At 39.2% G+C, this 27,310-nt stretch overlaps 1 protein-coding gene across 1 annotated transcript in view; it reads left to right on the top strand.

The window, feature by feature from the left end:
- LOC132406637 (early endosome antigen 1) overlaps window positions 1-27,310 on the top strand; it is a 632,764-nt gene that overhangs the window by 460,656 nt on the left and 144,798 nt on the right. The window contains exons 22-24 of the mRNA XM_059992439.1: window positions 4,329-4,496; window positions 14,006-14,089; window positions 15,342-15,509. Coding sequence (XP_059848422.1) covers window positions 4,329-4,496; window positions 14,006-14,089; window positions 15,342-15,509 — 420 coding nt within the window. The remainder of the gene's footprint in view (window positions 1-4,328; window positions 4,497-14,005; window positions 14,090-15,341; window positions 15,510-27,310) is intronic.

The following is a 27,310-nucleotide window of genomic DNA, read 5'->3' as shown; positions in this document are numbered from 1 at the left end:
GTCAGACTTGCAGTACAAACTTATGACTGCGCCTTTTGTCATTTGGCATGATGCCTACCCTCAGGTAGAAAGAAAATACTGTTGCAATTATAACTGCTTGTTAAAATCTATATTCTTATGACTCTTCTGTCTGCCCTGTGCCTAGGATACAGGTATGTTAATTGGCATGAAAAATACAACTGAATTTGTATGAGCTACAGTATATACAACAAACTTGATATATGAGATGGCATAAATGTAGATAAGATATGTGGAAAATGTTTAAAAATAGTTTGAACTTTGTTTTCAATGAACATAAAGATCAATGGAGTATAAAATACAAGGTAAATTTATTATCAGAATACAAGTTTGTCACCATATACAACCCTAAGATTCATTTTCTTGTGGGCAAACACAATAAATATAAGAAACACAATAGAATCAATGAAAACCCACACCCAACAGGATGAACAAACAACTAATGTGCAAAAGACAACAAACTGCAAATGCAAAGAGAACGGAAAACCTTAATAATGATAATAATTAAGCAATAAATATCAAGAACATAAGAAGAAGATTCCTTGAAACAGAGTCCAAAGTTTGTGGGAACAGTTCAATGATGGGGTGAGTGAAGTTACCCCCTCTGATTCAAGAGCCTAATGGTTAAGAAGTAATAACTGTTCCTGAGCCTGGTAGTGTGGGTCCTGAGGTCCTTTGCCTGCTTTTTGATGGCAGCAGCGAGAAGAAAGTATGACCTGGATGATGTGGGCCCTTAAAAATAGATGCTCCTTTCCTACAATAGTGCTCTATGTAGATGTATTCAATTGTGGGGAGGCCTTCACCCGAGATGGACTTGGTTGTACACACTACATTTTTCTGTTCAAGGGCAATGGTGTTTCTGTACCAGTCTGGGATGCAATCAGTCAATATACTCTCCACCACGCATCTGCAGAAGCTTGTCAAAGTTTTAGAAGATATACCAAATCTTCACAAACTTCGAAGAAAGTAGAGGGTCTGCCATGCTTTCTTCTTAATGGCACTTAAATACTAGACAGATACTGGACAGATGCTGTGAAATGATAAAGCTGAGAAATTTAAGGTTGCTGACCTTTTCCACCCCTGATCCCCCATTGAGGACTGACTCACAAACCTCCAGTTTCCCCCTCCTGGTCAATAATCAGTTCCTTTGTCTTGCTGACATTGAGTTAGAGGTTGTTGTTAAGGCACCACCCAGCTAATCTCCATCCTATATGCTGATTAATTTATTTTGATTCAGCCTGCAACAGTGGTGTCATCAGCAAACTTAAATCTGGCATTGGAGCTGTGCCTAGCCTCACAGTCATAAGTGTGAAGTGAGAACAGCTGGAGGCTAAGCACAAAGCCTTGTAGTGTACCTGGGCTGATAGAGATTGTGGAGATGTTATTGCCAATCTGAACTGACAGAGATCTGGAAATGAGGAAACTAAGGATCCAGTTGCATAAGGAGGTATTGAGGCCTAGGAACTGAAGCTCATTGATTAGTTTTGAGGGGATGGGAGTATTGCATGCCGACCTATAGTGAATGAAGAGCATTCTGATGTAGTATGCATCTTTGCTGAACAGATGTTCCAGGGTTGAGAAAAGAACCAACAAAATAACTTCTGCTGTTGACCTGTTGTGATGGTAGGCAAATTGGAGCAGATCCCAGTCGCTTCTCATACAGGAGCTGATATGTTTCATTGCCAACCTCTCAAAGCACTTGATCATAGTGGATGTAAGTGCTGCTGGACGATAATCATTGAGGCAGCTTACCACATTTTTCTTAGGCACCGGTGTAATTCAAGCCTGCTAGAAGCAGCTGGGTACCCCAGACTGCTGAAGCGAGAGACTTAAGATATCAGTGAACACACCTGCCAGTTGATCAGCACAGGTCTTTAGTACTCATAAAGGTACCCCATCTAGGCTGGATTCTTTCCGTGGGTTCACCCTCCTGAAGGACCATCTCACGTTGGCCTCAAAGTCTGAAATCATAGCATCATCGGGTTGCTGGGAGTTTGTGATAGTTCCTCCATGCTTTGATGGCAAAGCCAGTATAAAAGACATTGATTCAGCTCATCTGGGAGTGAAACCTTGTCGTCACCTATGTCACTCGGTTTCACTTTATAGGACATGAGAGTATTAAATTTCTGCCACAGCTGTCGAGATTGGTCTGGAATTGTCACCTAACTTGAATTAGGCACCTAATTCAAACCTGAACTGTTTATCTTGCATGGGTTCAGTTACTTTTGGGGCTTTGCAGCACAATAGTCTAGCTGTTATAATAATACCAACAACCAGGGATCAAATCTGTAATTGTCTGTAAGAAGTTTGCAGGTTCTCCCTGTGACAACATAGATTTTCTCTGGGTGTTCCGCTTTCCTCCCAAATTCCAAAGACATACAGATTAGATTAATTGGTCAGGTGTGTAACTGGGTGGTGTGGGCTCATTGGGCCAGACTTATTTCCGTACTGAATTTCTAAATAAGGTAAAATCAATGAGTGACAGACTTGCGTGGAACACCAACTCAGAGGCTGTGTACAAGAAGGGTCAAAGTTGCCTCTACTTTCTGAGAAGACTGAGATCCTTTGGAGTGTGCAGGCCTCTCCTTTACATGTTCTACCGGTCCGTTGTTGCCAGTGCAATCTTCTATGCAGTGGTGTGCTGGGGCAATGGCATCAACATGGGTGATGCCAATAGGCTCAATATACCAATTAGAAAGGCCAGCTCTGCTGTGGGAGTCAAACTGAAGACTGTGGAAGAACAAAGGACCCTACAGAAAATCCTGGCAATTCTGGACATTGTTTCTCACCCTCTGCATGCCTCCTTGGCTGAACAGAGGGGCACTTTTAGTAATAGACTAAGACAACTGCACTGCTCCAAAAAGGGCTATATGAGCTCATTCTTACCCTCAGCCATAGGCTCTATAATGAGTCAACCTACAGCCAGGGAAGTGTTGACCCCTCCCCCCCCCCCCCCCCCCCGGTTACTCTGTTTGAGGTAACTTACTTTTTATACTTTCTTACTTCTAATATTTGTCTATCTGTGCACTTGTAATGCTACTGTTGACACTGTAATTTCCTTTGGGATCAATAAAGTATCTATCCATCTGAAAATAATGTTATCTCAACTGCTAAATTATGTTAATATTGTGATATTCAGGGATGATGTTAAAAGTACTTTCATTATAAAATTAGTAAACAAACCTTTATGGAGATATTGCATGTTTAAAGTAATCCTTTGAAATTTCAGCATCAGATAAAGACAACAAAAATGTTCATCAAACCTTATTACATTGTCAGCAGTGGATTAAATGAAGAGCTAATTTAGTAATCACTTCTTTACGCCAAAATATGGAGAACATAATTTGTCATAACTGAAGAGGAAAAGAGCTGGCACATAAACAAGAATGATTTATCATGACAATAGTTAGTTCATCAGCTCAATTGTTTACCAATAGAAAGAAAATAAAATAGAATTACATAGATGGTGATACATCATAATAAATTTCTTAGAATCTCATGAGGTGATGATGCCTCTGTAAGTGGGGTACCAAAAGAGCACTGAGAATTGCCACAGAAAGGGCCCTCCATAGTCTATATGTGAGAGAAGCTGTTAATTAAATAAGACATTCAGGTTTTTCTAAATGTTTTTTTTTCCCTTTGTAGCTTTGAAATTTTGAGCATTGCAAAGATTTTATAAACCCATATGTTGACAGCAGGTTACAGGCTCCGTTAGTGAGTATATATTGAATGCAGACCTGTTTCAGTAATGCTAGGTACAAAATTTACTTAGGTTTGTTTGAAACATAGTAAATATACTCCTTTGTTTCTTCAGCCCTAGTGATACACACCACTGCTAGCAGCCACAACTAATAAACAGATTCAGGGTTAGGAATCCCGTGATGTAAAATGAACCTCCTCGTTAGTGCAATCACTTTACAGTGACCACCATCACCAATCAGGGTTCAATTCACACCACTCTCTGTAAAGAATTTGTCTGTTTTCCCCATAATAGTGCTGGTTTCCTTTGGGTGCTCTGGTTTCCTTCCATGTTCCATAGATGTATGGATGAGGGTTAGTGAGTTGTGTGCATGCTATAGGGTGACACTTGCGAGCTGCCCCTACCCTCGCTGATTTGATCTGAGGCAAACAACGCATTGTATGTTCTGATATTTTGACATGCATATGATGAATAAAGCTAAGGTTAATCTTTATAAATTGCAGAGTTGAGTTGTTGCTATAGTAACTGTTATATTTGCATTTACATGATAATTGGAATATGTGTTATGATTTATAATATGACATATAAAAAGAGTATTTATTGTTTACAGCTGTTGCTCAAAAAAGATAACCTGGAAAAGGTGAAGAAAGAGCTTGAAGCTGCAATTGAAGAATCAATCCAACGTGCACTTCAGCTGTCCAACTTTACCTTGGAGAAGCAGAAGCTAGACATGGATTTGACTGTATTACATGAGAAAAACAAAGCATCTAAACAAGAGGTATCATAATTCCTCCCCTACCCCCACCTCCACCTTCTAACTCTGAATCCTCATCTTTTTTCTCTCCACTCTCAGTGAAGGGTCTCTGCACAAAATGTCAACTGTACTCTTTTCCATAGATGCTGCCTGGCCTGCTGAGTTACTCCAGCATTTTGTATCATAATTTTGTTTTTTGTTAAATCATCTATGAGTGACATTGTTACACTTACTGCTCCCATGTTTCTGAGGAAAGATAGAGACAAAAACAATGGAAGAGCCCTGCAACTTGTGTTCATGGCATTCTGCCATGCAATAGGTTCTATTTGACTGCTAGTAAAATGGACATTCTGGCTCACCAGTAGTGTGTCATTACTGTCTCTAGTTATTAGGAACTGGTGGTGGAAAGAAAGGAAAAACATACAGGCAGGCAGAAAATAGAATATAATGATCAGAACAAAGGAGAGGCCATGATCATCACTGCATTAGAACAGTGATGAGAGAGAGAGAGGGAGGGAGGGAGGGAGGGAGGGAGGGAGGGAGGGAGGGAGGGAGGGGGGGGGGGAGAGAGAGAGAGAGAGAGAGAGAGAGAGAGAGAGAGAGAGAGAGAGAGAGAGAGAAACATTTCTGTTTTATTAAGCCATCAAGGGGTACAGAGAAAAGCACTTACTTTGTGAACCATACAACCCAGAACTTCTTTATCACCAGATTTACTGACCCTTACAAGTTCGGTGCAGCAGCTGTTCACTTTAATTTATGTTTCCAATAGCATGGTGGAAGTGATGTTAATTAAGTATCCTGCCATTCCATAAGACAGTTTGCTGCACTGATATCTGCAAGTCATAAACGTGATAGTGAATTTCCTAATGTTGAGTTTCCTGTGTTTAAGATACTAAATCCCATTTTCTTTACTCCTGTTGTAGAGGTTAAGATTAAAATTAGGAGAGTGCACTGCAGCGTAGTGGTTAGCACAATGCTTTACAGTACTGGTGACCCAGGTACAATTCCCATAAACAGTTTGTACAATCTCCCCGGTGATCCCTGGGTTTCCTCCAGGTGTTCTGGCTTCCCACCACAGTCCAAAGACATATCAGTTGGTAGGTTAATAGGTCATTGCAAATCGTCCTGTGATTAGGCTAGGAATAAATCAAGGGAATTGCTGACTGACGTGACTCAAAGGGCTGGAATGGCTTATTTCATGCTGTATCGCAATAATTTTTTTAAATTGTTCTAAAAAACATATAAAATACAGTGGACTTTGGTTAATTGTGCCATTGGTTAATTGGGACAGCTACTTATTTGTGACAACGTTTAAGCAACAAAAACTAATTGAGACAGGATTCCCTTTGTTCAATTGGGATAGGAGACAGTTGCCAAACAATTTCTAACTAACATCAGTTATGTGCAGTTGCTTGGCCATTTAGCGCTACACCATGCTTAAAGGAAACAGTTTTTAAATAGCATCAGTTGTCTGTGTTTGCGTTTAGAAGCAATGATTTTTGTCACTGATAGTGGGCAAGGAGTAAGCAGTAAAACAATTCAGAACCATTTTGCTCACTGCAGTTTCAAGCATTCAGGCTTGGAGATGCCAGAAATGGCCAGGAGGGAAAATGAAATCATTTCACTGTTTCAACAAGTTAGGAACTACGGAAAATTTGAAGGTATTTGCAATCATCTTGAAGGTTACAATTAAAATGAAGATTTTGAAGATGCAATTATCAAATGCATTATATGAAGACAGTCCATTATCTATAGTAAGTGTCTGCGACAATTTTGTTCATTTACAGCCAATCAAAAGAACACGGAAGCATACGTTGGATGAATTCCTCTGTTGAGAACTATTCAGAACCAATACACATTTTTATAGTACCGTAGTAGTATTGGTAATTTTTAAAATTTGTTCTGTATTTTATTTAAAAGCATAATTTGTTACTCAGTTAAATGGCATTTATCTTTTTTATGCCTTTTTAACAATTTCCATAAAACTTCAGCTAATTGGGGCAGCCACTTCAATGAATTAGTGTTCCAGTTAACCAGAATCAACTGTACAGTACCTTGCACTTGCCTTTCATCTTATAATTCCCTTGCTTTCTTGCTTCTTTTGGAATAACACAGGGCCACAAATTTTTCAAAAGTGTTTCTTCCTCAGAAGTTTTTTTTAGTTTATGATGGACCACTTGAAACTGAACTCATATATAATTTCAAACAAATTTTATTATGTAGTAATTTGGAGAAAAAAGAAATTAACTTTTTGTTTAATATAATTCTTTTAATTGCATAATGGTGCTAACACTTTGCAATCAATCAACTAAGCTAAAACTGCTTTGTTGATGATTTTCATTTGCCCTCAGTGTCTGAAGCTTCTCACTTAAGTGTCCAACAATAATCAGCCAGTATTGATGGATTCCAATTGCCCTGATACCATTTCTCCATGACTGCAATGTCCTGGTAAAACCTTTCACCATTCTCATCACTGACAGTGCCAAGATTTGCAGGGAAGAAGACTTAATGGGAATGCAGAAAATGAATCTTTAGTGACAAAGTTCAAAATAAAATTTATTATCAAGGTACATACATGTCACCACATACAACCCTGAGATTCTTTTTCTGCGGGCATTCTTAGGAAATCTTTAGAACAGTAACTGTAAAATGTAAACACCAGGAACTGTTAGAGTAAACAAACCATTCAAATGCAGAAATAAATAAATAGCAGTAAATAATGAGCATGAAATAACAATATAACAGGATCCTTAAATGAGTCCTTAAATTAGTGTAGCTGTTCCACTTTGTTCAAGAGTATGATGGTTGAGGGGTAGTAACTGTTCTTGAACCTGGTGGTGCGAGTCCTGAGGGACATGTACCTTCTACCTGATGGCAGCAGTGAGAAAAGAGCATGGCCTGGGTGGTGAGGATCTTTGATGATGGATGCTGCTTTCCTACAGCAACGTTTCAGGTAGATGTGCTCAATGGTTGGAATGGTTTTACCTATGTGTACTAGGCTGAATCCACTACCTTTTGTAGGATTTCCCACTCAGAGGCATTGGTGTTCCCATACCAGGCCATAATGCAGCCACTCAGCACACTTTCCACCACACATCTATAGAAGTTTGCAAAGGTTTTCAATAACATACCAAACCTCCACAGACTCTTGAGGAAGCAGAGATGCTGTCATGCTTTCTTTTCAATTATATTTATATGAGGGGTCCAGGACAGGTCTTCTAAGATAGTAGGAAATTAAAGTTACTGACCCTCTCCACCTCTGATCCTCCAGTGCTTACTGGCTCATGGACCTCTGCTTTCCCTCTCTTGAAGTCTACAATAAAGTCCTTGGTTTTATTGACATTGAGTGAGAAGTTGTTGTTATTACACCACTCAGCCAAGTTTACAATCTCCCTCCTATCTGCTGACTCATCACCCACAACGGTGGTGTCATCAGCAAACTTGCATATGGGTGTTGGAGCTGTACTTAGCCACACAGTCATGGGTGGAAAGCGAGTAGAGCAGAGGGCTAAGTACACATATCTGTGATACTCCTATGCTGATGAAGATTGTGGAGGAGATGTTTTTGCCAATTCGAACTGACTGGGGTCTACAAGTGAGCAAGTCCAGGATTCAATAGCACATGGGGGTATTGAGGCCCAGGTCTTGGAGTTTTCTGATCAGTTTTGAGGGATGACGGTGTTAAATACCAAGCTGTATCAATAAAGAGTATCCTGATGTATGAATCTTCATGATGCACTTCATTGTTTTGTATGCTTGAAGCATGTTGTCAACCAGCTGCACATAGTTTGGTGCTCTGTAAGTGCCAAGAAATTTTTCAACAACATCCCTGAATGCCTTCCATTCAATTTTCTGAGGTCCCACTATAAGTTCTTCAAATTGCCTGTCATTGATGACCTGTTTGATATGTGGACCAACAAAAATGCCTTCCTTAATCTTGGCATCAGTTATTCTAACTAGAAATATGAATTGAAATAACAAAAAATGGTGCATGATAGAGAAATTTCATGATGATTTTCATTATCAGCAGCCCAGAATCCTTAAGATACATCCAAAAGTATTCAAGAAGCAAAATCTTTGTTGTCCAGTCTTATGGAAGCAATGTTTCTACTAAAATTGGAATGAGTTTATTATTTCACATGAAACAAGTTACAATGAAAATCTTGTCTTACATACTGTTCATATAGATAAAATCATTACATGCTCCATTGAGGTAGAACAAGCTAAAACAATAACAATATAGAATAAACTGTCAGAGCTACATAAATATATAGTGTATGTAAACAAAGTGCAAGATCATAACAAGATAGATTTGAGGTCAGGAGTCCATCTGATTGAACAAGAAGTCCATTCAACTCCTAAACACAGCAGAATGTCCTTGAGCCTTGTGCCTCAGGCTTTTTGTAGCTGCTACTTGATGGGAGAGCCAAGAAGAGAGAGTATCTAGGGTGGGTGAGGTCTTTGATTATGTTGACTGCTTCACTGAGGCAGTGAAAAGTACAAATAGCATCTGTAGAGGGACCACTGGTTTCTGCAATGTGCTAAGTTGCGTCTACAACTTTATGGTCGTTTCTTGCAGTCATGTGCCATTATGCATCCAGATAGGATGTTGCATCAGTGAAAGTAGGTCAGGGATGACAGAGACATGCCAAATTTCTTCAGCCCCCTAAGGAAGTAGAAGCAGTGGGGAGCTTTCTTGGCCATAAAAGGAATGCACCACTCCCCCTTCCTGAAGTCAATGACCAACTCTTTTGCTTTGTTGACATTGAGGGGCAAGGTTATTGTCATGACACTATGAAACTAAGGTGTCTACCTCCTTCCTGTACTCCAACTCAGTGGTATTTCAGTTGCAGCCCACTATGGTGATATCATCTACAAAACTTGCTAATGAACCTGAAATAATTAAAAGACTGAGGAAATGATACCAAGGTGATGTTTTTTGTAATGTGGAATCCACTAATTTTTTAGAAATTTTGAGAAACTAGGAAATGGCATGCAAATTTCAATGCCATTATAAGGAAAACTTCAGAGTGTTCTGAATACTGGTACAGTTATAGAAGATTAGATGTGGCTAATGTTGTTCCAGTGTTCCAGAAGGAGAGTAAGAACAGGCTAGGGACCTACAGGCTGGTGAACCTGACCAGATGTGGAGAAGTTACTGGAGGGAAGTCTGAATGACAAGAGCTACCATTACTTGGATAGTCGAGGCTTGATCAGGAATAGTCAGCATGGTTTTGTACGTGGGAGGTCATGACTAACAAATCTTTTGGAGTCTTTCCTTTGATAGCAAAGCAGCTCAGGAGATAGCTGAAGGTTGAGCAGTGAATGGTGTCTATATGGACATTAGTAAGGCTTTTGACAAAGTCCTACATAGCAGGCTGATCTGCAAGATTATGGGGAGCTAGTGTGGTGGCTTCAGAATTGCTTCAGATTGGAAGCAGATGGTGATGGTTCAATGTCTGTACTGTAACTGGAGACCTATGACTAGTAGGGTACCCCAGGGGCCAGTGCTGGGACCTCTATTATCCATTATTTATGTAAATAATATGGATGTGAATGTATATGACACAATTAACAAATTTGCTGATGATACTAAGTTAGGTGGTCTGCTGCTTGCGAAGCAGGTTAGAATGAATTACAAAGAGAGTGTGATCAGTTCAGAGCAAACACGAGGAAATCTGCAGATGCAGGAAATTCAAACAACAACACACACAAAATGCTGGTAGAACACAGCAGGCCGGGCAGCATCTATAGGAAGAAGCACTGATGACGTTTCAAGCTGAGACCCTTCATCAGGGCTAACTGAAAGGAAAGATAATAAGAGATTTTATTTAGTGGGGGAGGGGGAATGCGAAATGATAGGAGAAGACTGGAGGGGGTGGGATGAAGCTAAGAGCTGGAAAAGTGATTGGCGAAAGTGATACAGAGCTGGAGAAGGGAAAGGATCATGGGACGGGAGGCCTCAGGAGAAAGGGGGAGGGGAAGCACCAGAGGGAGATGGAGAACAGGCAAACAACTAAATATGTCAGGGATGGGGTAAGAAGGGGAGGAGGGACATTAATGGAAGTTAGAGAAGTCAATGTTCATGCCATCAGGTTGAAGGCTACCCAGCCGGTATATAAGGTGTTGTTCCTCCAACCTGAGTTTGGATTCATCCTGACAGTAGAGTAGGCCATGGATAGACATATCAGAATGGGAATGGGACGTGGAATTAAAATGTGTGGCCACTGAGAGATCCTGCTTTCTCTGGCGGACCGAGCATAGGTGTTCAGCGAAACAGGTGAATAGTTCACTGAAAGCAGCCGTATAAGTCAACAGGGTGATAAAGAAGATATTTGGCATGCTGGCTTTCATCAGTCAGCAGCACTAACTTTAGGAATAGAGACGTTATGTTGCATTTATATGAGTCAATGGTAAAATTGTACTTGGAGCATTATGTACAGTTTTAGTCACCCACAATTGGAAAGATGTTGTCAAGCTGCAGAGGATGCAGAAGAGATTTACAAGGATGCTCTCTGGACTAGAGTGCATGAGTTATTGGGAGTGGTTGGCCTTTATGCCTTGGAGCATTGGAGGATAAGAGGTGACCTCATAAAAGTTTATAAAATCATGAAGGCTATGGATAAGGAAGACAGCCATTGCCTTTTCTCTAGGGAAGGAGAGTCCAGAACTACAGGGCACAGATACAAGCTGTGAGGGGAAAAAAATTTAAAATGGACATGAGAGGTAACTTCTTTAAACAGAGGAAAGTAAGCATTTGGAATGAGCTGCCAGAGGAAGTGATCAAGGCAGGTACAATTGTAACATTCAAGAGGCATGTGATTAAGTGCATGGAGGGGAAGAGCTTACGGGGTTACGGGCTGAACATGGCAGGGAGGATACTGTAGTTGGTATGGACCAATTGAGCCAAAGGGCCCATTTCTCTGTAATATCAATTTTTTTTAACTGCTGGATGAAGATGGTGCTATGTATTAATGAAAGCAAACAAAAAAACTTTTTAATACATCTTTTATGTCTTCAAGATGTTTCAATGCACTTTAAAGCTAATTAATTATGAACTGTACTTAAAACTTCAATGTGCAGCAGGGTTCAATAAATAGTAATAAAATCTGCTTTGATATTATTGTTTGAAAATTACTCTTTTTCTATATTCTTGGACTCTACTTCATTAGAAGTTTTAAATTTTAAAGCTAATATGTGCAGTTATAGTTTCTTTTAAACATAGATACAATGAAAGGGTGGGTTATAATATCCGAGAAACACTTACAATTAATTTTTTTAAAAGGCTTATCATGACCACCAATTTCACAATGTATTACTTCTTAGTGGTAACATTTCATGAAGGATGAAATAATAAAAATAGTTTGTAATAAGTATTTAAACTGAATGTTCAGTATATCTATGGCACATTATATTTATAAAACTTAAATTTAGATTTAAGTTCAAAGATATTAACTGGCTTAAAATATACTTTACTGTTGATGCAACTGAATAAACATTCAAAATATTATCAGTTTGCTTTTGCTAAGTTAAATTTAAGGTAAAATTAATTTTAGTAAGTTATTTTTAATTCAGTTAGGTCTTATTACTTGAGTTTTGAAAATTGATAATAAGATACTCTTAGAAATTCATTAAAAATAAAGATTGGCCTAGAAGTTGTGCTGTCCGGTGAGCCAGCTAAGCTCATTTATCATCTGCTCTGGAAGCCCATTCTTACCTTGAGTGAGTGCTCTGGAATCCTAGTTCTTAGTTGATTGGCTAGGCTCTGTGCAGGGCCTTCCACAGCATAAATGGCATTCCCGCCCCCAGTATTGCTTTGCTAGCTGGTTCTTCTGCTTCTGCTTGGTACTGTTCAAGCACTGCCGAGCGGCTGTTATAACGCGCAGTCGGTGTGAACGGCGTGAAAGCTAAATTGTAAAGTGAGCTTTTTTGACTAGATCCCCTAAATTAATTTGATTAAGTCTATCTTTAAAAATATTAATGTCAGAAATACTGCGCAGGTCTGACAGCAGAAGATTCCACTCTCTTGTTGATCTCAGGGAGAGGGAGAACTGGGAGCAAATCTTGTTGAACAAGGGGGTTTCCAGTATGCAAGGTCCAGTTTGCTGTCGAGTTGAACTGACCCTGTGATGAATTTGGATGTTTGATGGAGTGATGTTATGATCTTCTTAACCGTAGTTTAGTACGTCAGTTTTCAAGTAGTTCCCACTGAAGTTTAAAGAGCATGCTGGTGACACTGAATTTCCTGCTGTAATCATTTTGCACAAAGCGAGCAGCGCAGCATTGGATTTTTTTGATGGACTTCTTATTGTTAGCTTGATGGTGATCCCATATGGCTGCGCAATACTCAAGCTTTGGACGGACGAGTGTCTTGTATGCCATGACCTTGACGTATTCACTACATGAGTGGAGGTTTCTTCGCAGGACACCCAGCATTTTGTTTGCTTTGGCTGTAATCTGATTGATGTGACATGCCCAGTTAAGATCTTTACTAATTTCAATACCAAGATATGGGTGGTGGGTGACTGGTTCAAGAATCTTTCCTTTCATGTTATATGTCATGTTGATTAGTTTAACTTTGTGACTGTCATGCATAGCATAACATTTAGATGAGTTGAAGGACATTTGCCATTGAGATTCCCGTTGACATAGTGAATCACATAATGGTTAAGCCTCATCTCTTGGTCCTCGCCCTCTACTCATGCTTAAAGACTACCAAGGGAGTTAAATGTGAAAGCCCATGTATTGAAACATTCAAAAATCCATTAACCATCTAAAATACTACTTAAAGTAAAATTCTTAAACTTCAAATGTCTAGAAAACATTAAAATAATTAAATACATTTAAATCAACACAATTAAGATGGAAACTCTTACTTTTTTCGGTTTCTCTATTGAAAGCTTTAAGGTCACCGGACTTGTTTCAGGTTGACCTGGTCCAAATTAAAAATGATTTTAAATATAATTGAAAATAATGCTTTATAAAAAGGAAAAGAAATCTGATAAAGTCTTCAAAGAAATTTGTTCTATTTGGAAGGAGTGCACTTTAGAAAATATAAGGTTCTTCGAAAAAGTCTGATTAGCTCAGTTCAATATTGAATATGGAATGTTCCTGAGTTTTTTTCCTAGTAGTTTTAAAATGTCCTAAATATATGCATTCTGAGATTCAAATGCCATGTATATTAATGACCTGAAGAAGAAACAGAGTACCAGGGATCCAAGTTTACACATAGTATGAAAATGGAAGGGCATATTATAATGAGGATATCTGGTCTCTACCTGCATATAATTAGGTTGAGTAAATGATAAAAACTTGACAGAGTTTAATGCGGCAAAGTGAAAAGACGAGGAATTGGAGATGACTCATTGAGCAAAACACACAACCTTTCTCAGCACGACTCTGTCAGAGGAATCCAGAATGACACAGGTGTTCTTGTGTACAAATTGATAAAAGCTGTCATTCAAACTTTGTACAAATATGCTATTCTGAAATGCCTTTAATGAACATGGCCAAAACTGTTTGCTTTACGACAGATTCACATCAGGGATCAAACTATTCTGAAGCTGGAATCAGAGTTAAAAACTGCCAAGGAAAACTTGAGGAATGCAAAGGAGGAAGTAAATGCTATGAAAGTTATTTCCCTAGGCTACTTCTGATGTCACCATTTTAGTTATTTTGAAGGACCAATGATTCAGGAAACTTGTCTTTTTTTAAATAGCTTAGGATAAACAAAGAAATAGAAAAAAATGGTCCAAATTAAACTCTGGGAAATCCTTTATCATGCCCTAAAGTGATCAAACAAATCCCAGAAGATCAAGGTGCCACATAAGAGACTGATTAATGTACAAGAGCACATTATACTCAGTGAAATGTGACTACAAACTGGTTCTCATAAAGAAAACAGAGTCAGAACAAACAAGTATGTTTCCATCTAGAAAGATGTAAGCAGTGAATAGCCCTGAGACACATGCGGGATCCTGAAACATTGACCGTCCTTTACCTCGGCAGATGCTACTTGAGCTACTGAGTTCATCCAGCAGGTAATTTATGAGCCCAAAGATCAGCTTTGGGACCTCAGTTATTTACAATGTATTTTAATAGCCTGGAGAAAGATGCAGAGTATAAAATATTCAAGTTTACCCATAACATGAAAATTAGCAGATGGGCATATTGTGATAGGATATTTCAACTCTGCAACAGAATATAGGAAGGTTAAGTGAAGGGAGAAAACTTAGAACTTGATGTGGGAAAGTGGAAGAGGATAAAGAACCAAGTAAGAAGATTCACAAAGCAAGAACTAGAACCTTTATTTGCAAGATTCTAATAGAGGAACACACAATGATAAAGATGTTCCTCAGTACAAACTGCAACAGCTAGGTCACCAAATGAGATTCACTTGGCTGATTGCAGGGATGAAAAGTTTGTCCTATCACATGGCTGGAGAAATAAAGTCTATATTCTTTGGAGCTCAGGGGAATGAGGAATGATTTTATTGAAACTTTACCAAATCTTATCAAAGAACTCACCGTATTTTTATTCAAACTGTTGGAATAAATCAACAACATTAAAAGGTTGTCTTGTAATTAAGCTAAGGTTAAATCAGTGGGTTGCTGGGCAGCATGGAAAGGTCTGTTCCATGCTGTATTGCTAAATAAATAAATAAATATAATTAACCACTACAACGCTCTTAAAGTTGGCCATTTTCCTTTTTTAGTTGTTTTCCCTTTATTCAGCATCATTTAATGGAAGGAACTATATTTTGACAAACAGTGACAGCAACCACTTTATCTTTTATTTTCTTTCCTCACTGGTTTTGAAAATTGTTATATACAGAAATTTCAGTAATTTGCTTGTTTGCTTGTCCTGTAGCTCACACTCCAGCAAGGCGTAGCAGCTAATTTAAAAGCAAAGGTAAAAACTCTACAGGCTGAAGAACAGAACTTACGCGAAGCCTGCAGAGAGCATGATAAGAAAATGCGTCAGCAGGAGAAGGCTTTACAGGACCTCCAGCATGAGAAGATCATCAGTGACCAGCAGGTGAGAGATAAGTTTTGGCATGATGTGAAAAGTAAGGATCCTAATCAAATGGTGGGGAGCACCTATAAATTTATAGACAAAAATAAATTCATGAAACTGAAGAGAACAGAATCAGGTTTAACATCACCAGCATAAAGTATGTTGTGTAATTTGTTGCTTTGCGGCAGAAGTACTTTGCAATACATAGTTAATAAAAACTATAAATTATCATAAGAAGTTTATATATAAAAAAATTAAATTAAATATGTAATGCAAAAACAAGGCAAAAAAATACTGAAGTGGTGTTCATGGGTTCATTGTCCATTCAGAAATCTGATGGCAGAGAGGAAGACAGTGTCCTGGACTTTGGGGAGGCAAGTGCCATGATCGAGCTAGCAGAATTTACAGCATTCTGCAGCTTTTTCTGATCCTGTGCAGAAACCTCTCCATAACAGAAGGTGATGAAACCAGTTAGAATTCTTCCCACTGTATATCTGTAGAAATTTTCAAGTGTCTTTGGTGACATACCCATTTTTCTAAAATGCATAATGAAATATAGCCACTGTTGCGTCTCCTTTGTAATTGCATCATTACGTTGGGCCTAGGATAGATCCTCAGTGATGTTGACACCTAGTAACTTAAAACTGCGTACTCTTTACACTTTTGGTCCTTTGATGTCAACTCCTGTGTGCTCCCTTGACTTGCCCCTCCTGAAGTCCACAATCAATTCCTTGGTCCTACTGACACTAAGTGCGAGGTTTTGCTGCAACTTCACTCAGGCAGCTGATGTATCTCACTCCTGTATGCCTCATCATTACTATCTAAAATTCTGCCAACAATAGTTGTGTCATCAGCAAATTTATAGATGGCATTTGAGCTTTGCCTAGCCACACAATTGTAGGTGTTGAGAAACTACAGCAATAAGCTAAGCCGGCCTTCTTGAGGTGTGCCAATGTTGACTACCAGCAGAGAGGAGATGTTATTTCCAGCACACATAGACTGTGGTCTCCCGGTGAGGAAATCGAGGATCCAGTTGCAGAGGGAGGTTCAGAGGCCCGGGTTTTGGAGCTTGTTGATTAGAAGTGAGGAGATGATTGTGTTGAACAGTGAGCTGTTATCAATAAACAGCAGCCTGATGTAGGTATTGCTATTGTCTAGGTGATCCAAAGCTGAGTGGAGAGCCAGAGAGATTGTATCCACTGTAATCCTATTATGGCAGTAAGCAAATTACATCGGGCCCAGGTCCTTGTTTAAGCAGGAATTGATTCTAGCCATGACCAATCTCTCAAAGCACTTCATCACATTAGATTTGAGGGCCACTGGACAATATTTGTTGAGGCAGTTAACCCTCATCTTCTTGGGCACTGGTATGATTGTCGCCCTTTTGAAGCAAGTGGGAACCTCTGACTGCAGCAGTGAGAGATCAAAGATGACTTGAACAACTAGGTTAGTACAGGTTTTCAGATACCCACCAGGTACACCACCAAGGTCGGACACCTTGCAAGGGTTCACCCTCTTGAAAAATGTTCTGACATTAGCCTCAGCGACAGAGATCACGTGGTCACCAGATGCTGCAGAAATTCGCACAGATGTAGTTCTATTTTCCCTTTTAAAGCATGCATAAAAGGCATGAAGTTCATCTGGGAATGAAGCATCACAGCCATTCATGATGTTAGGTTTCACCTGGTTGAAATCTCCTGCAATGATAGGGAAGGCTTCATGGTGTGATTGCTGATTGTGCCTGCCATTGGCCTTAGGTGGAATATACACTGCTACCATGATGGTAATACTATAATGGTATTTGTCAATATACTGTATATATTCTTATCTAATATTCTTAGAAACATAGTTGCTGAAATGTTTGAGTCTCAATAAATTGTCCTGTAAGTAACAGCAGAATATAAAGCTTCATAGACCTTTACATTTTGCTTTGAGTCATGCTCCCATTGTCTGGCCAATTGTGTTGAGAACAACTAAAAGTTTTTAAAAAAGGAGTCTTGATCTCATTTTGTTTGATCTGTTTTCTATAAATTAGTCAAGCTTTGAATATGTTTGGATTAGTTTCCAAACTATGTAGTGAAAGACTTCAGCCTTCTGTATACTAGATTGCTTGATGGGATGGGAGTTATTCACCACAATGAAGTCCACATCTTGTAAGGCTCTGAGTGCATAAGTAATTCTCAGTTCACTGTGCCCTTTTAATTTATTTTGCAAGCACTTTTCATATTCATTTATGTTCACCAACAACTTCTATTTTAGTTTAAGCAAAAGTGTGCTGCATCAGCATTGGATCAGTATCTGACATTAATAATGAATAAGATACTCTGCTGCCACAGTTATCTGGGGTATGCCAAGGGTTGCAAATCAATTTCATAAATTCATAAACGCCTTTCAGAAGAAATTCTTCCTCCTTTCAGTCCATTATTTACTAGTTTATACCCTCCTACCAGAGTAAACATCTTCATGGTGTCCAAGACCATGACCTCTCTCATTTATCTAAACTCCAGAGAGTGTGGGCCGATCTATTCAATGTTTCTGTTCCCTTGGAGACAAAATAGCTTGCAGGTCTCAAAGTGTGAATTCACTAAAGACATATATAGTTGCAAGAAGTCTTGCTTAAGCTTGTCCTTCAGCCCCCTTGCAATTAGGGCCAATATTCCATTTCCCTTTGAATTATCTGCAGTGCCTGAATGTTATCTACCTGCACTTTCTTTTCAAGGATGCTCACGTCTTTAAAGCAATCAAGCTATTTTCCATTAAGGAAAGAACAGGCAGCTGTGAGGCCATGAGGATCAGGCAACAATAGGATGAAATGACAGGGAGTTGTAAATGAGGAAAACATCACTTAAAAGATGACTTTACTAAGTGATGGAAGGTCTTAATATTCCCTAGAATATTGAGCTCTACTGCAGATTATACTCCCCAGAATATGGAGCTTGTCAACGGCATCAACTTTGTCTCCAACTTCTACTTTGCCCTTAAATTCACTTGGTCCATTTCTGACACCACTCTCCCCATCCCTGGTGACAAACTGTCAACCACTATCTTTTATAAACCTGCCAACTCCCACAACTATCTTGACTATATTCCTTCCTATCCTGTCTCCTGTAAAAAAGCCATTCCCCTTTCTCAGTTATTTTGTCTTCACCATATCTGTTCCCATGATGAGACTTTTCCTTACCAGAATATCACAGATGTCCTCCTTCTTCAAAGAATGGGGTTTCCCTTCCTCCACCATTGATGCTGCCCTCATCCACATCTCCTCCATTTCCCAGACATCCACCCTCACGGCACCTTCATGCTGCCTTAACAGGAATAGAGTTCCTCTTGACCTCACCTACCAACCCATGAGGCTCCATATCCAGCACATCATCAACATTCCTTATAACTTCTTTTTACAGATGCACAGTCACCATTGCTCCAAGCAGGGCATTTTTACACAGCCTGAAAACTGTGTTACACTTTTAAATTTTTTGTAATATTCATACTATGAATACTTAGACTGAAAATCGAAACATGACATACTTTTGATTTTATTCATTAATTGAAGGGTATAATAAAATATAGTACAGCAAAGAAAATCTTTCCCATTCTGTAAACATGTTCTTGTCTGTCTTTATTGCAAATCCATTGTCTATAAACACTGTCCTGATTAATTTTGCATCCAGATGAAAGATATGTGTTAATTCTTACAAGATCATGAAAATGTTCCACTTCTCGACTGCTCCTGGATTTACATTTTATTGAATTTATAAGACTGAATCCTCATTCACAGTCAGCACTAGAAGCTTGAAATGTTCAAGTTCTTTGTTTCAGAATCAGGTTTATTATCACCGGCATGTGACGTGAAATTTGTTAACTTAACAGCAGCAGTTCAATGCATTACATAATCTAGAAGAAAGAAAAAAAATAAAATAATAAATAAATAAATTACTGTATACATATATTGAATAGATTTAAATCATGCAAAAAAACAGAAATAATATATATTTTTAAAATGTGATAATGTCCAAGGATTCAATGTCCATTTTGTAATCGGATGGCAGAGGGGAAGAAGCTGTTCCTGAATCACTGAGTTGTGTGCCTTCAGGCTTCTGTACCTCCTCCCTGATGGTAACAGTGAGAAAAGGACATACCCTGGGTGCTGGAGGATCCTTAATAATGGATGCTGTCTTTCTGAAACACCACATATTGAAGACGTCCTGGGTAATTTGTAGACTAGTACCCAAGATAGAGCTGACTAAGTCTGCAGCTTCTTCCGGACCTGGGCTGTAGACCCCCCCCCCCCACCATACTGGACAGTGATGGAACCTTCAGAATGCTCTCCACAGTACATCTATAGAAGTTTTCGATTTTTGACATACCAAATTCCTTCCCCACTAATCTCCCTCCTTCATTTATCTCATCAAATGGAAGAAGTGCTGCATCTACCTATTCACCTCCATTCAGGTACTCAAACAGTCCTTCCAGAAGAATACTTAATCTGCAAATTATGTATTGGGGATTGTCTACCATATCCAATGCTTCCGATGCGTCCTCTTCTACCTTGGTGAGACCTGAAGTAGATTGGGAAATCACTTTGCTGAACACCTTTGTTTCATCCACAAAAAGCAGGATCTCCCTGTGGCCAACCATTTTAATTCCAATCTCCATTCCCTTTCCAATATGTCCATAAGACCATAAAACATAGGAGCAGAAATAGGCCATTTGGCCCATCAGGTCTGCTCCACCATTTCATCATGGCTAATCCATTTTTCCTCTTGGCCCCAATCTCCTGCTTTCTTCCTGTATCCCTTCATGCCCTGACCAATCAAGAATCTTATCAACCTCTGCCTTAACTATACAAAAATACTTGGCTTCCACAGCTGCCTGTAGCAATGAATTCCACAGGCTCACCACTGTCTAGCTAAATGAATTCTTCCTCATCTCTGTTCTAAAGGACATTCCTCTATTCTGAGGCTATGTCCTCTGGTCTTAAACTCTCCCACCATAGGAAATATCTGGTCCATGGCCTCCGCTACTGCCACAATGAGGTCACTCTCAGGTTGGAAGAGCAACACTTCATATTCCTCCAACTTAATGGCATGAACAACGATTTCTTGAACTTCAGGTAATACTTTCCCCCTCTCCTTCCATTCCCCACTCTGAATCCCATCTCACCTCTTCACTTCTCCTCACCTGTCTATCTCCTCCCCTGGTGTCCCTCCTCTTCCCTTTCTCTCACAGCCCATTCTCCTCTCCTATTAGATTCCTTCTTCTCCAGCCATTTATCTTTTCCACTTATCAACTCCCTGCTTCTTACTTCCTCCCTCACCCATCTGGCCTCACCTATCACCTTCAAGCATGTGTTTCCCCTCCCCCACTTTCTTATTCTGGCTTTCCCCCCCCCCCTTCCTTTCCAGTCCTGATGTAGGGTCTCAGCCCTAAAAGTCAACTATTTATTCTTTTTTATTGATCAGGTTCAAGTTCAAGCTCATTGTCGGCTGACTGTACATATGTAGAAACTAAACAAAACAACATTCCTCCTGACCACAGTGGTCCCACAATGCATATATTACACAGCACATGAAACAAAATATTGCCACAAACAGTAAACAGCTCGCAGTCCTAGTGATGAGACTTCAGTGGTGCTGGGGTATTTATCAGTCTTTATATTTATTTATTTAGAGATACAACACAGCAACAGGCCATTCCAGCCCAACGAGCTGGTGCCCCCCAGTTATACCCACATGACCAATAAACCTTCTAACCCGCCCATCTTTGCAATGTGGGAGGAAACCGGAACACTCACGCTTTCACAGGTAAAAACAGAGCCTGAGAATTAGCCCCAGGTCGCTGGCATTGTAAAGCATTATGCAAATTGCTACGCTGCTTGCCACCAACTCACAGCCTGGGGAAGAAGCTCACTACCTGTCCTTTTGAGTTCCTCCAGCATTTTGTGTGTGTGTTGCTTTAGATTCCCAATATCTGCAGAACCTTTAGTGTCTGTGGAAATAGCAGATCAGGGAGTTTAACTTTAGTCATGGAAAACCCGTTGAAAGTACAATGAATAATATGCAGTTGATGATTGGTTAGTTACAGTTACTAGGGAAGCTAGTTCTCAGTACCTGGTTCATTAATTTGCTTGTATTCTTTAACCAGACAATTGGATAAAGATAACCCAGACTATCTTGTATATCATAATTTTCAAAAAACTATTGCCAAAGTGTTGCGAAGGTGCCTGTTAACAAAAATGAGGCAATTAAATTGGATGTGAAGTGGTGGATCAACACAATGAGTACATCTAATTTTCTGTTATGAGTTGAGTTCAACTGAGCTCTGCATTGGGACTTCTGCTATTCAAAATGTGTTTGTCAAATGTGTTCATCAGTACATAGAAGTCCCAACGAGAGAGCGTGTGATGCTAGATCTGCTAATAGGGAATGAGACAGGGCAGGTGACAGAAGTTTGCGTCAGGGAACTCTTTGCATCTAGTGATCACTATGCCATTAGTTTCAAAGTAAATATGCCAAAAGATAGGTCTGGTCCACAGGTTGAGATTCTAAATTGGAGAAAGGCCAATTTTGATGGTATCAGATATGATCTGGCAAGTGTGGATTGGGACAGTCTGGTTTCTGGCAAATGTGAGGCCTTCAAAAGTGAAATTCTGAGAATTTTGTAGGTACTTGTCAGACTTATTGGCCTCTTGATGGCCTCCATCACTAGTTCCCTTCTTGCAATCTCAATCAGTTTTTGAGGATGGCCTGCTCTAGGCAGATTTACAACTGTGCCATATTCTTTCCATTTCTTGATGATTGACTTAACTGTACTCCAAGGGATATTCAGTGACTTCTTTAAATTTACCATCTATAAATTTGCTGATGATACAAACATTGGTTGGTAGAATCTCAGCTAGTAACAAGTGGTCCCACAGAAGTGAGATATGTTAACTAGTGGAGTGATGTTGCAGCAACAACCTGGCAGTCAACATCAGTAGACGAAGAACTGATTGTGGACGTCAGGAAGGGCAAGATGAAGGAACACATACCAATCCTCATAGAGGGATCAGAAGTGGAGAGAGTGAGCTGTTGCAAGTTCCTGGGTGTCAAGATATCTGAGGTTCTAATCTAGTCCCAACATATCGATGCAATTATAAAGAAGGCAAGACAGTGACTATACTTCATTAGGAGTTTAAAGAGATTTGCTATGTCAAAAATACACTCAAAAACTTCTATAGACGTACCGTGGAGAGCATTCTGACTGGCTACATCACTGTCTGGAATGGAGGGGTTACTGCACAGGACTGAAAGAAGTTGTAGAGAGTTATAAATTTAGTTGGTTCTATCTTGGGTACTAGCCTACAAAGTACCCAAGACATCTTCAAGGAGCAGTGTCTCAGAAAGGCAGCATCCTCTTTTTCAGGACTCTGGCACCCAGGGCATGCCCTTTTCTCACTGTTACCATCAGGAAGGTGGTACAGAAGACTGAAGGCACACACACAACAATTCAGGAACAGCTTCTTCTTCTCTGTCATACAATTCCTAAATGAACTCTTCAACACTATCTTTTTAATATACATTATTTCTGCTTTTGCATGATTTTTAATCTATTCAATATACATATACTGTAATTGATGTACATATTTTTTCTTCTATATATTAAGTATGCATTGAACTGCTGTTGCTAAATTAACAAATTTCACGACACTTGCTGTGATAATAAACCTGATTCTGATTCTGAGGACTTGGAAATTTTCTTGATTCCATCTCCTGACTTGAGCTTTTCAATAACCTTTTCATGGAGTTGCTTGGAGTGTTCTTTTGTCTTCATGCTGTACTTTTTGTCAGTGTACTGTCTCCCAGCAGTTGGACCTTCCAGATATAGGTGTATTTTTCCTACAATCAAATGAAACACCATAACTGCACACAGGTCTCCAAAATCAGATCTCTATTTAACTATCTATGTGTCTTCTAAATCCAATTGGCTGCTCAAGTGATGATTTGGTTTGTCAATATTAAAAGGGGGTGAATAATTATGCAATCAATTATTTTGTCTATAAAGGTTTTCAGTTATCTTGGTCATTATATATCCAACAGTAGTAAATCTAGTCAACTGTATTTGCTGTGTTGTCTAGAAGATGTTTCACCACCATCCAAGAGACTTCTACAATTCTAATCCATGGTTGGTAGTCAGTAGAAATGAACATCTGGATATTGAAGTTTCCTGGAAACCAACCCACACAGATCAGTACAGTTTTACGCTCATTACCCATTAGAACATAAGTTGGGGGTTATCAGAACACTGCATCACCATGCCAAGAAAGTACTAAAGACAAGGAGAGCAAATATTTGAGAGAAGCCTTGAAAACTTGCCACTACTCTGACTGAGCCTTCATCAAGACAACAACAAAAACCAGCAAGGACATCAGCCCAACAGACAGAGGTAAAAAGGAAAGCTGACGGAAAATCATAGTCACCCCGTACGTAGTTGGAGTTTCAGAGAAACACAGAAGGATTTTCAAAAAACACCAAATCCCTGTGTTTTTTACACCTACAAACACAGTCAGAAAATCCTCCACCCCGAGGATCCTACACCCAAACATAAATAGAGCAATATTGTAGATGTATCCAATGCAGTGAGAACTGTACAGATCTGTACATCAGTGAGACAAAACAACCACTCCATAAACAGAGGGCCCAACATAGGAGGACTACCACCTCAGGTCAAGACACAGCTGTATATCTACGCCTAAAGGACAAGTGACACTTCTTTGATGATAATAATGTGCACATTTTGGACAGTGGTTTGAAAGACGAGTTAAAGAAGCCATTTTGTCAAACTGGAAAACCCATCCCTGAACAGAAGGGCTGGGTACAACATCATCTATCAGCTACCTACAATGCAGTTCTAATATCTCTACCCAGGCGTCTCCACACAGTTCACATCTCCATTCATGCAAAGATATGACTGATGATCCTCTCATTACCTCTATGACTTTTAACAACCCTTATGTGATTGCTGAACAACTCACAGAGTTCATAAACCGGTAAACGACTCACCACAGGTTAGAACTGAAGAAGCCTTTTGGATGAGTGTTGAAATGGCTTCTAGACAACACAGCAAGTCCAGTTGCCTTTACTTACTATTGCTTGGTAATCAATTATTTTGTGTTTTATACTTGTAATTAAATTTGATCACTTTGTAGAGATTTGTATTCACTTTGACACAAAAGAGTCTTTTTCTGTTGATCAGTGTCAAAAAAGCCTAACTAAACCCACTGTGATTCAATGTTGTAAAACAATAAAACATGAAAACTCCCAAGGGGGTGGGGGTGAATACTTTTTAAAGGCACAGTATGTAAGACATTGGTGAGGTCTAATAGTTTGGAATATTGTGTCTAGTTTTGTTCACCTATCTATAGGAAAGATATAAACAAGGTTGAAAGAATATAGAGAAAATTTACAAGGATGATGCCAGGTCTGGAGGACCTGAGTAATAAGGAAACATTGAATAGAGGTATACAAAATTATGAGGGTAAATGCAAGCAGGCTTATTCCACTGAGGTTGGGAGGGACTACAACCAGAGTTCATGGGTTAAGGGTGAAGGATTAAAAGTTTAAGGGGAACATGAGGGGAATGTCTTCACTCAGATAGTGGAATGAGCTGCTAGTACGAGTTGTGCATGTGACGTCTATTTCAACATTTAAGATAAGTTTGGATAGGTACATGAATGGCAGGGGTATGGAGAGCTCTAGTTTGAGTACAGGTCAATGGGAGTAGGCAGTTTAAAGAATTTTGGCATGGACTGGATGGGCTGAAGGGCTGTATATTCTCTATGACTCTAAATTTCAGTAGTCTGCAAGTTCTTGTTAAGTTTGTATATGATGTGGCATCAGTAATATGACCCAAGATATTGGAGCTGGTTTTAAAACACTAGACAAGCAGCCTTATTCGTGTCACATTCCTTTATCAGTGCAATATAGAAGGTGATCATTAAGGTGGCTCGCAGCAGAGCATTACTCTCTTCACAAAATTACTTCCTTCCCTTCTTTTACGTCTTTTTCTTGCAAATGTGGTCCTGCTATTGTTGGAGCCTGTAATCTACTGTTCATCACCTGTGGTCCATGTTTTGCTGGTGTGTTTTCGGGCTGATTGAGCATTTGGCATATGTGCTTTCACCCTGTCCAAGCCCCTCATGACTTTATATGCCTCTATCAGGTCACTCCTCCATTCCAGAGAACAAAGACAATAGAGCCTCTCCCTGTAACTCAGGTTAACCTCTCCCCAGGTTCCAGACATCATCCTGGTAAATATTTTCTAAACTTTCTAGTTGAATAAGGTTTTTCCAATAATATAAGAGGATGACCAAAAGTGTACACTATACTGTGTGCGGATTCACCATCATCTTATATAACTGCAATACAACTTCCAAACTCCTCATTCCCCTGACTAATAAAGGCCAGGGTGCCAAATACCTCCTTCACCACTCTATCTACTCATAATGCCTTTTTCAGTGAACAATGCATTAACACTTCTATGTTCTCCTGTTTCATAACACTCCTGAAGACCCTGCCTTTTATGTGAAGTCCATCCCGACTTTGATTTTCCAAAATTCAATACTTTACATTTATCTGGAATGAAAGTCATTGCCAATCCTGAGCTTACTAAGATCCTCCTGTATTTTTTAATAATCCTCTATTCTGTCTACAACATCACGTATTTTTGTATCATTGCAAACTTAGTAACCATACCTCTTACATTTACTTCTAAGTAGTTTATATATATATACAAGCAAGATACCAGTATCAACCATGAAGCACACAGACCTCCAGTCTAAGAAACAGCCCTTAACCATCATTTTCCTGACACTGAGCACATTTTGGGGTTGGGATGAATGACCTTCAGAATCATAAGCATTTTTATTTGTGCTATGACATTATTCCTCATAATTTCACTCAATACTGTCCGGCCTACTGAGTGTTAAATGTTGCCAGCAATTGCTGATTTTTCTCTTTTGATATTTTACTTAGTCAAAAGCTGCCTTGATATCATGTACAGACTCCATTATATCTTTGTACAATCTTGGTCCATGCTTGGACTAAGGGCATAATGAGGTCTGGATCTAGTGCTCTTGATGAAATGCAGACTGAATATCATTAAGCAGATTACTGATGAGTTAGTGCCATTTGTCAATACTCTTAATGATGGCTTCCTTCATTTTGCTGATGATTGAGAGTAGACTGATAGGCCTGTAATTAGCCAGAGTGTATTTATTCTACTTTCATACACAGAAACCTGAAATGTAGGATGTGTGTTGGTGGTATTAAGAGTATAGAAATGCACCATATCATAATAGACCAAGGCACTTACAAGGTCAATCCCAAAGGTACAGGCTTCATCACTGTGCTTGTATCTTAAATTCTCTGTACATTTAGATGTTGGCAAGAGGATATATAGCATCAAAACAGTTAATTTTCAGTGTTGTTCATTAGGAATATCATTATTTAGTACCTTTAGTCTGACCTTTTATCTTTTAAAATTATGACAATTAAAATTATAATAGTGTATCCATTTCTGTCATTCTTATGCAGTGAAAATTATGTGATATTTCAAAATGATTTACATGAACTTTTGTCTTGTATTGAAGCAACCGGCATGACATTAATTTTTAATGATTTCTTTCTGCTTCATTTGAAAAGTGATTGTGGTAACCCATTTTACAGGTAATCAGGCATGCCGTCCTGTACAGAATGATAACCAGTACGCCAACAATCTCAAAAAAAAAGCAACAAGGTTAAGGTTCATCACTGAAGGTGATGCAATAATATATTCATTGCCAGCAA

This window comes from Hypanus sabinus, chromosome 17 (assembly GCF_030144855.1).
Source record: "Hypanus sabinus isolate sHypSab1 chromosome 17, sHypSab1.hap1, whole genome shotgun sequence".
Classification (NCBI taxonomy): Eukaryota; Metazoa; Chordata; class Chondrichthyes; order Myliobatiformes; family Dasyatidae; genus Hypanus; species Hypanus sabinus.
Note: the sequence above shows the minus strand (reverse complement) of the source record. Positions and strands in the feature narration are given on the sequence as shown.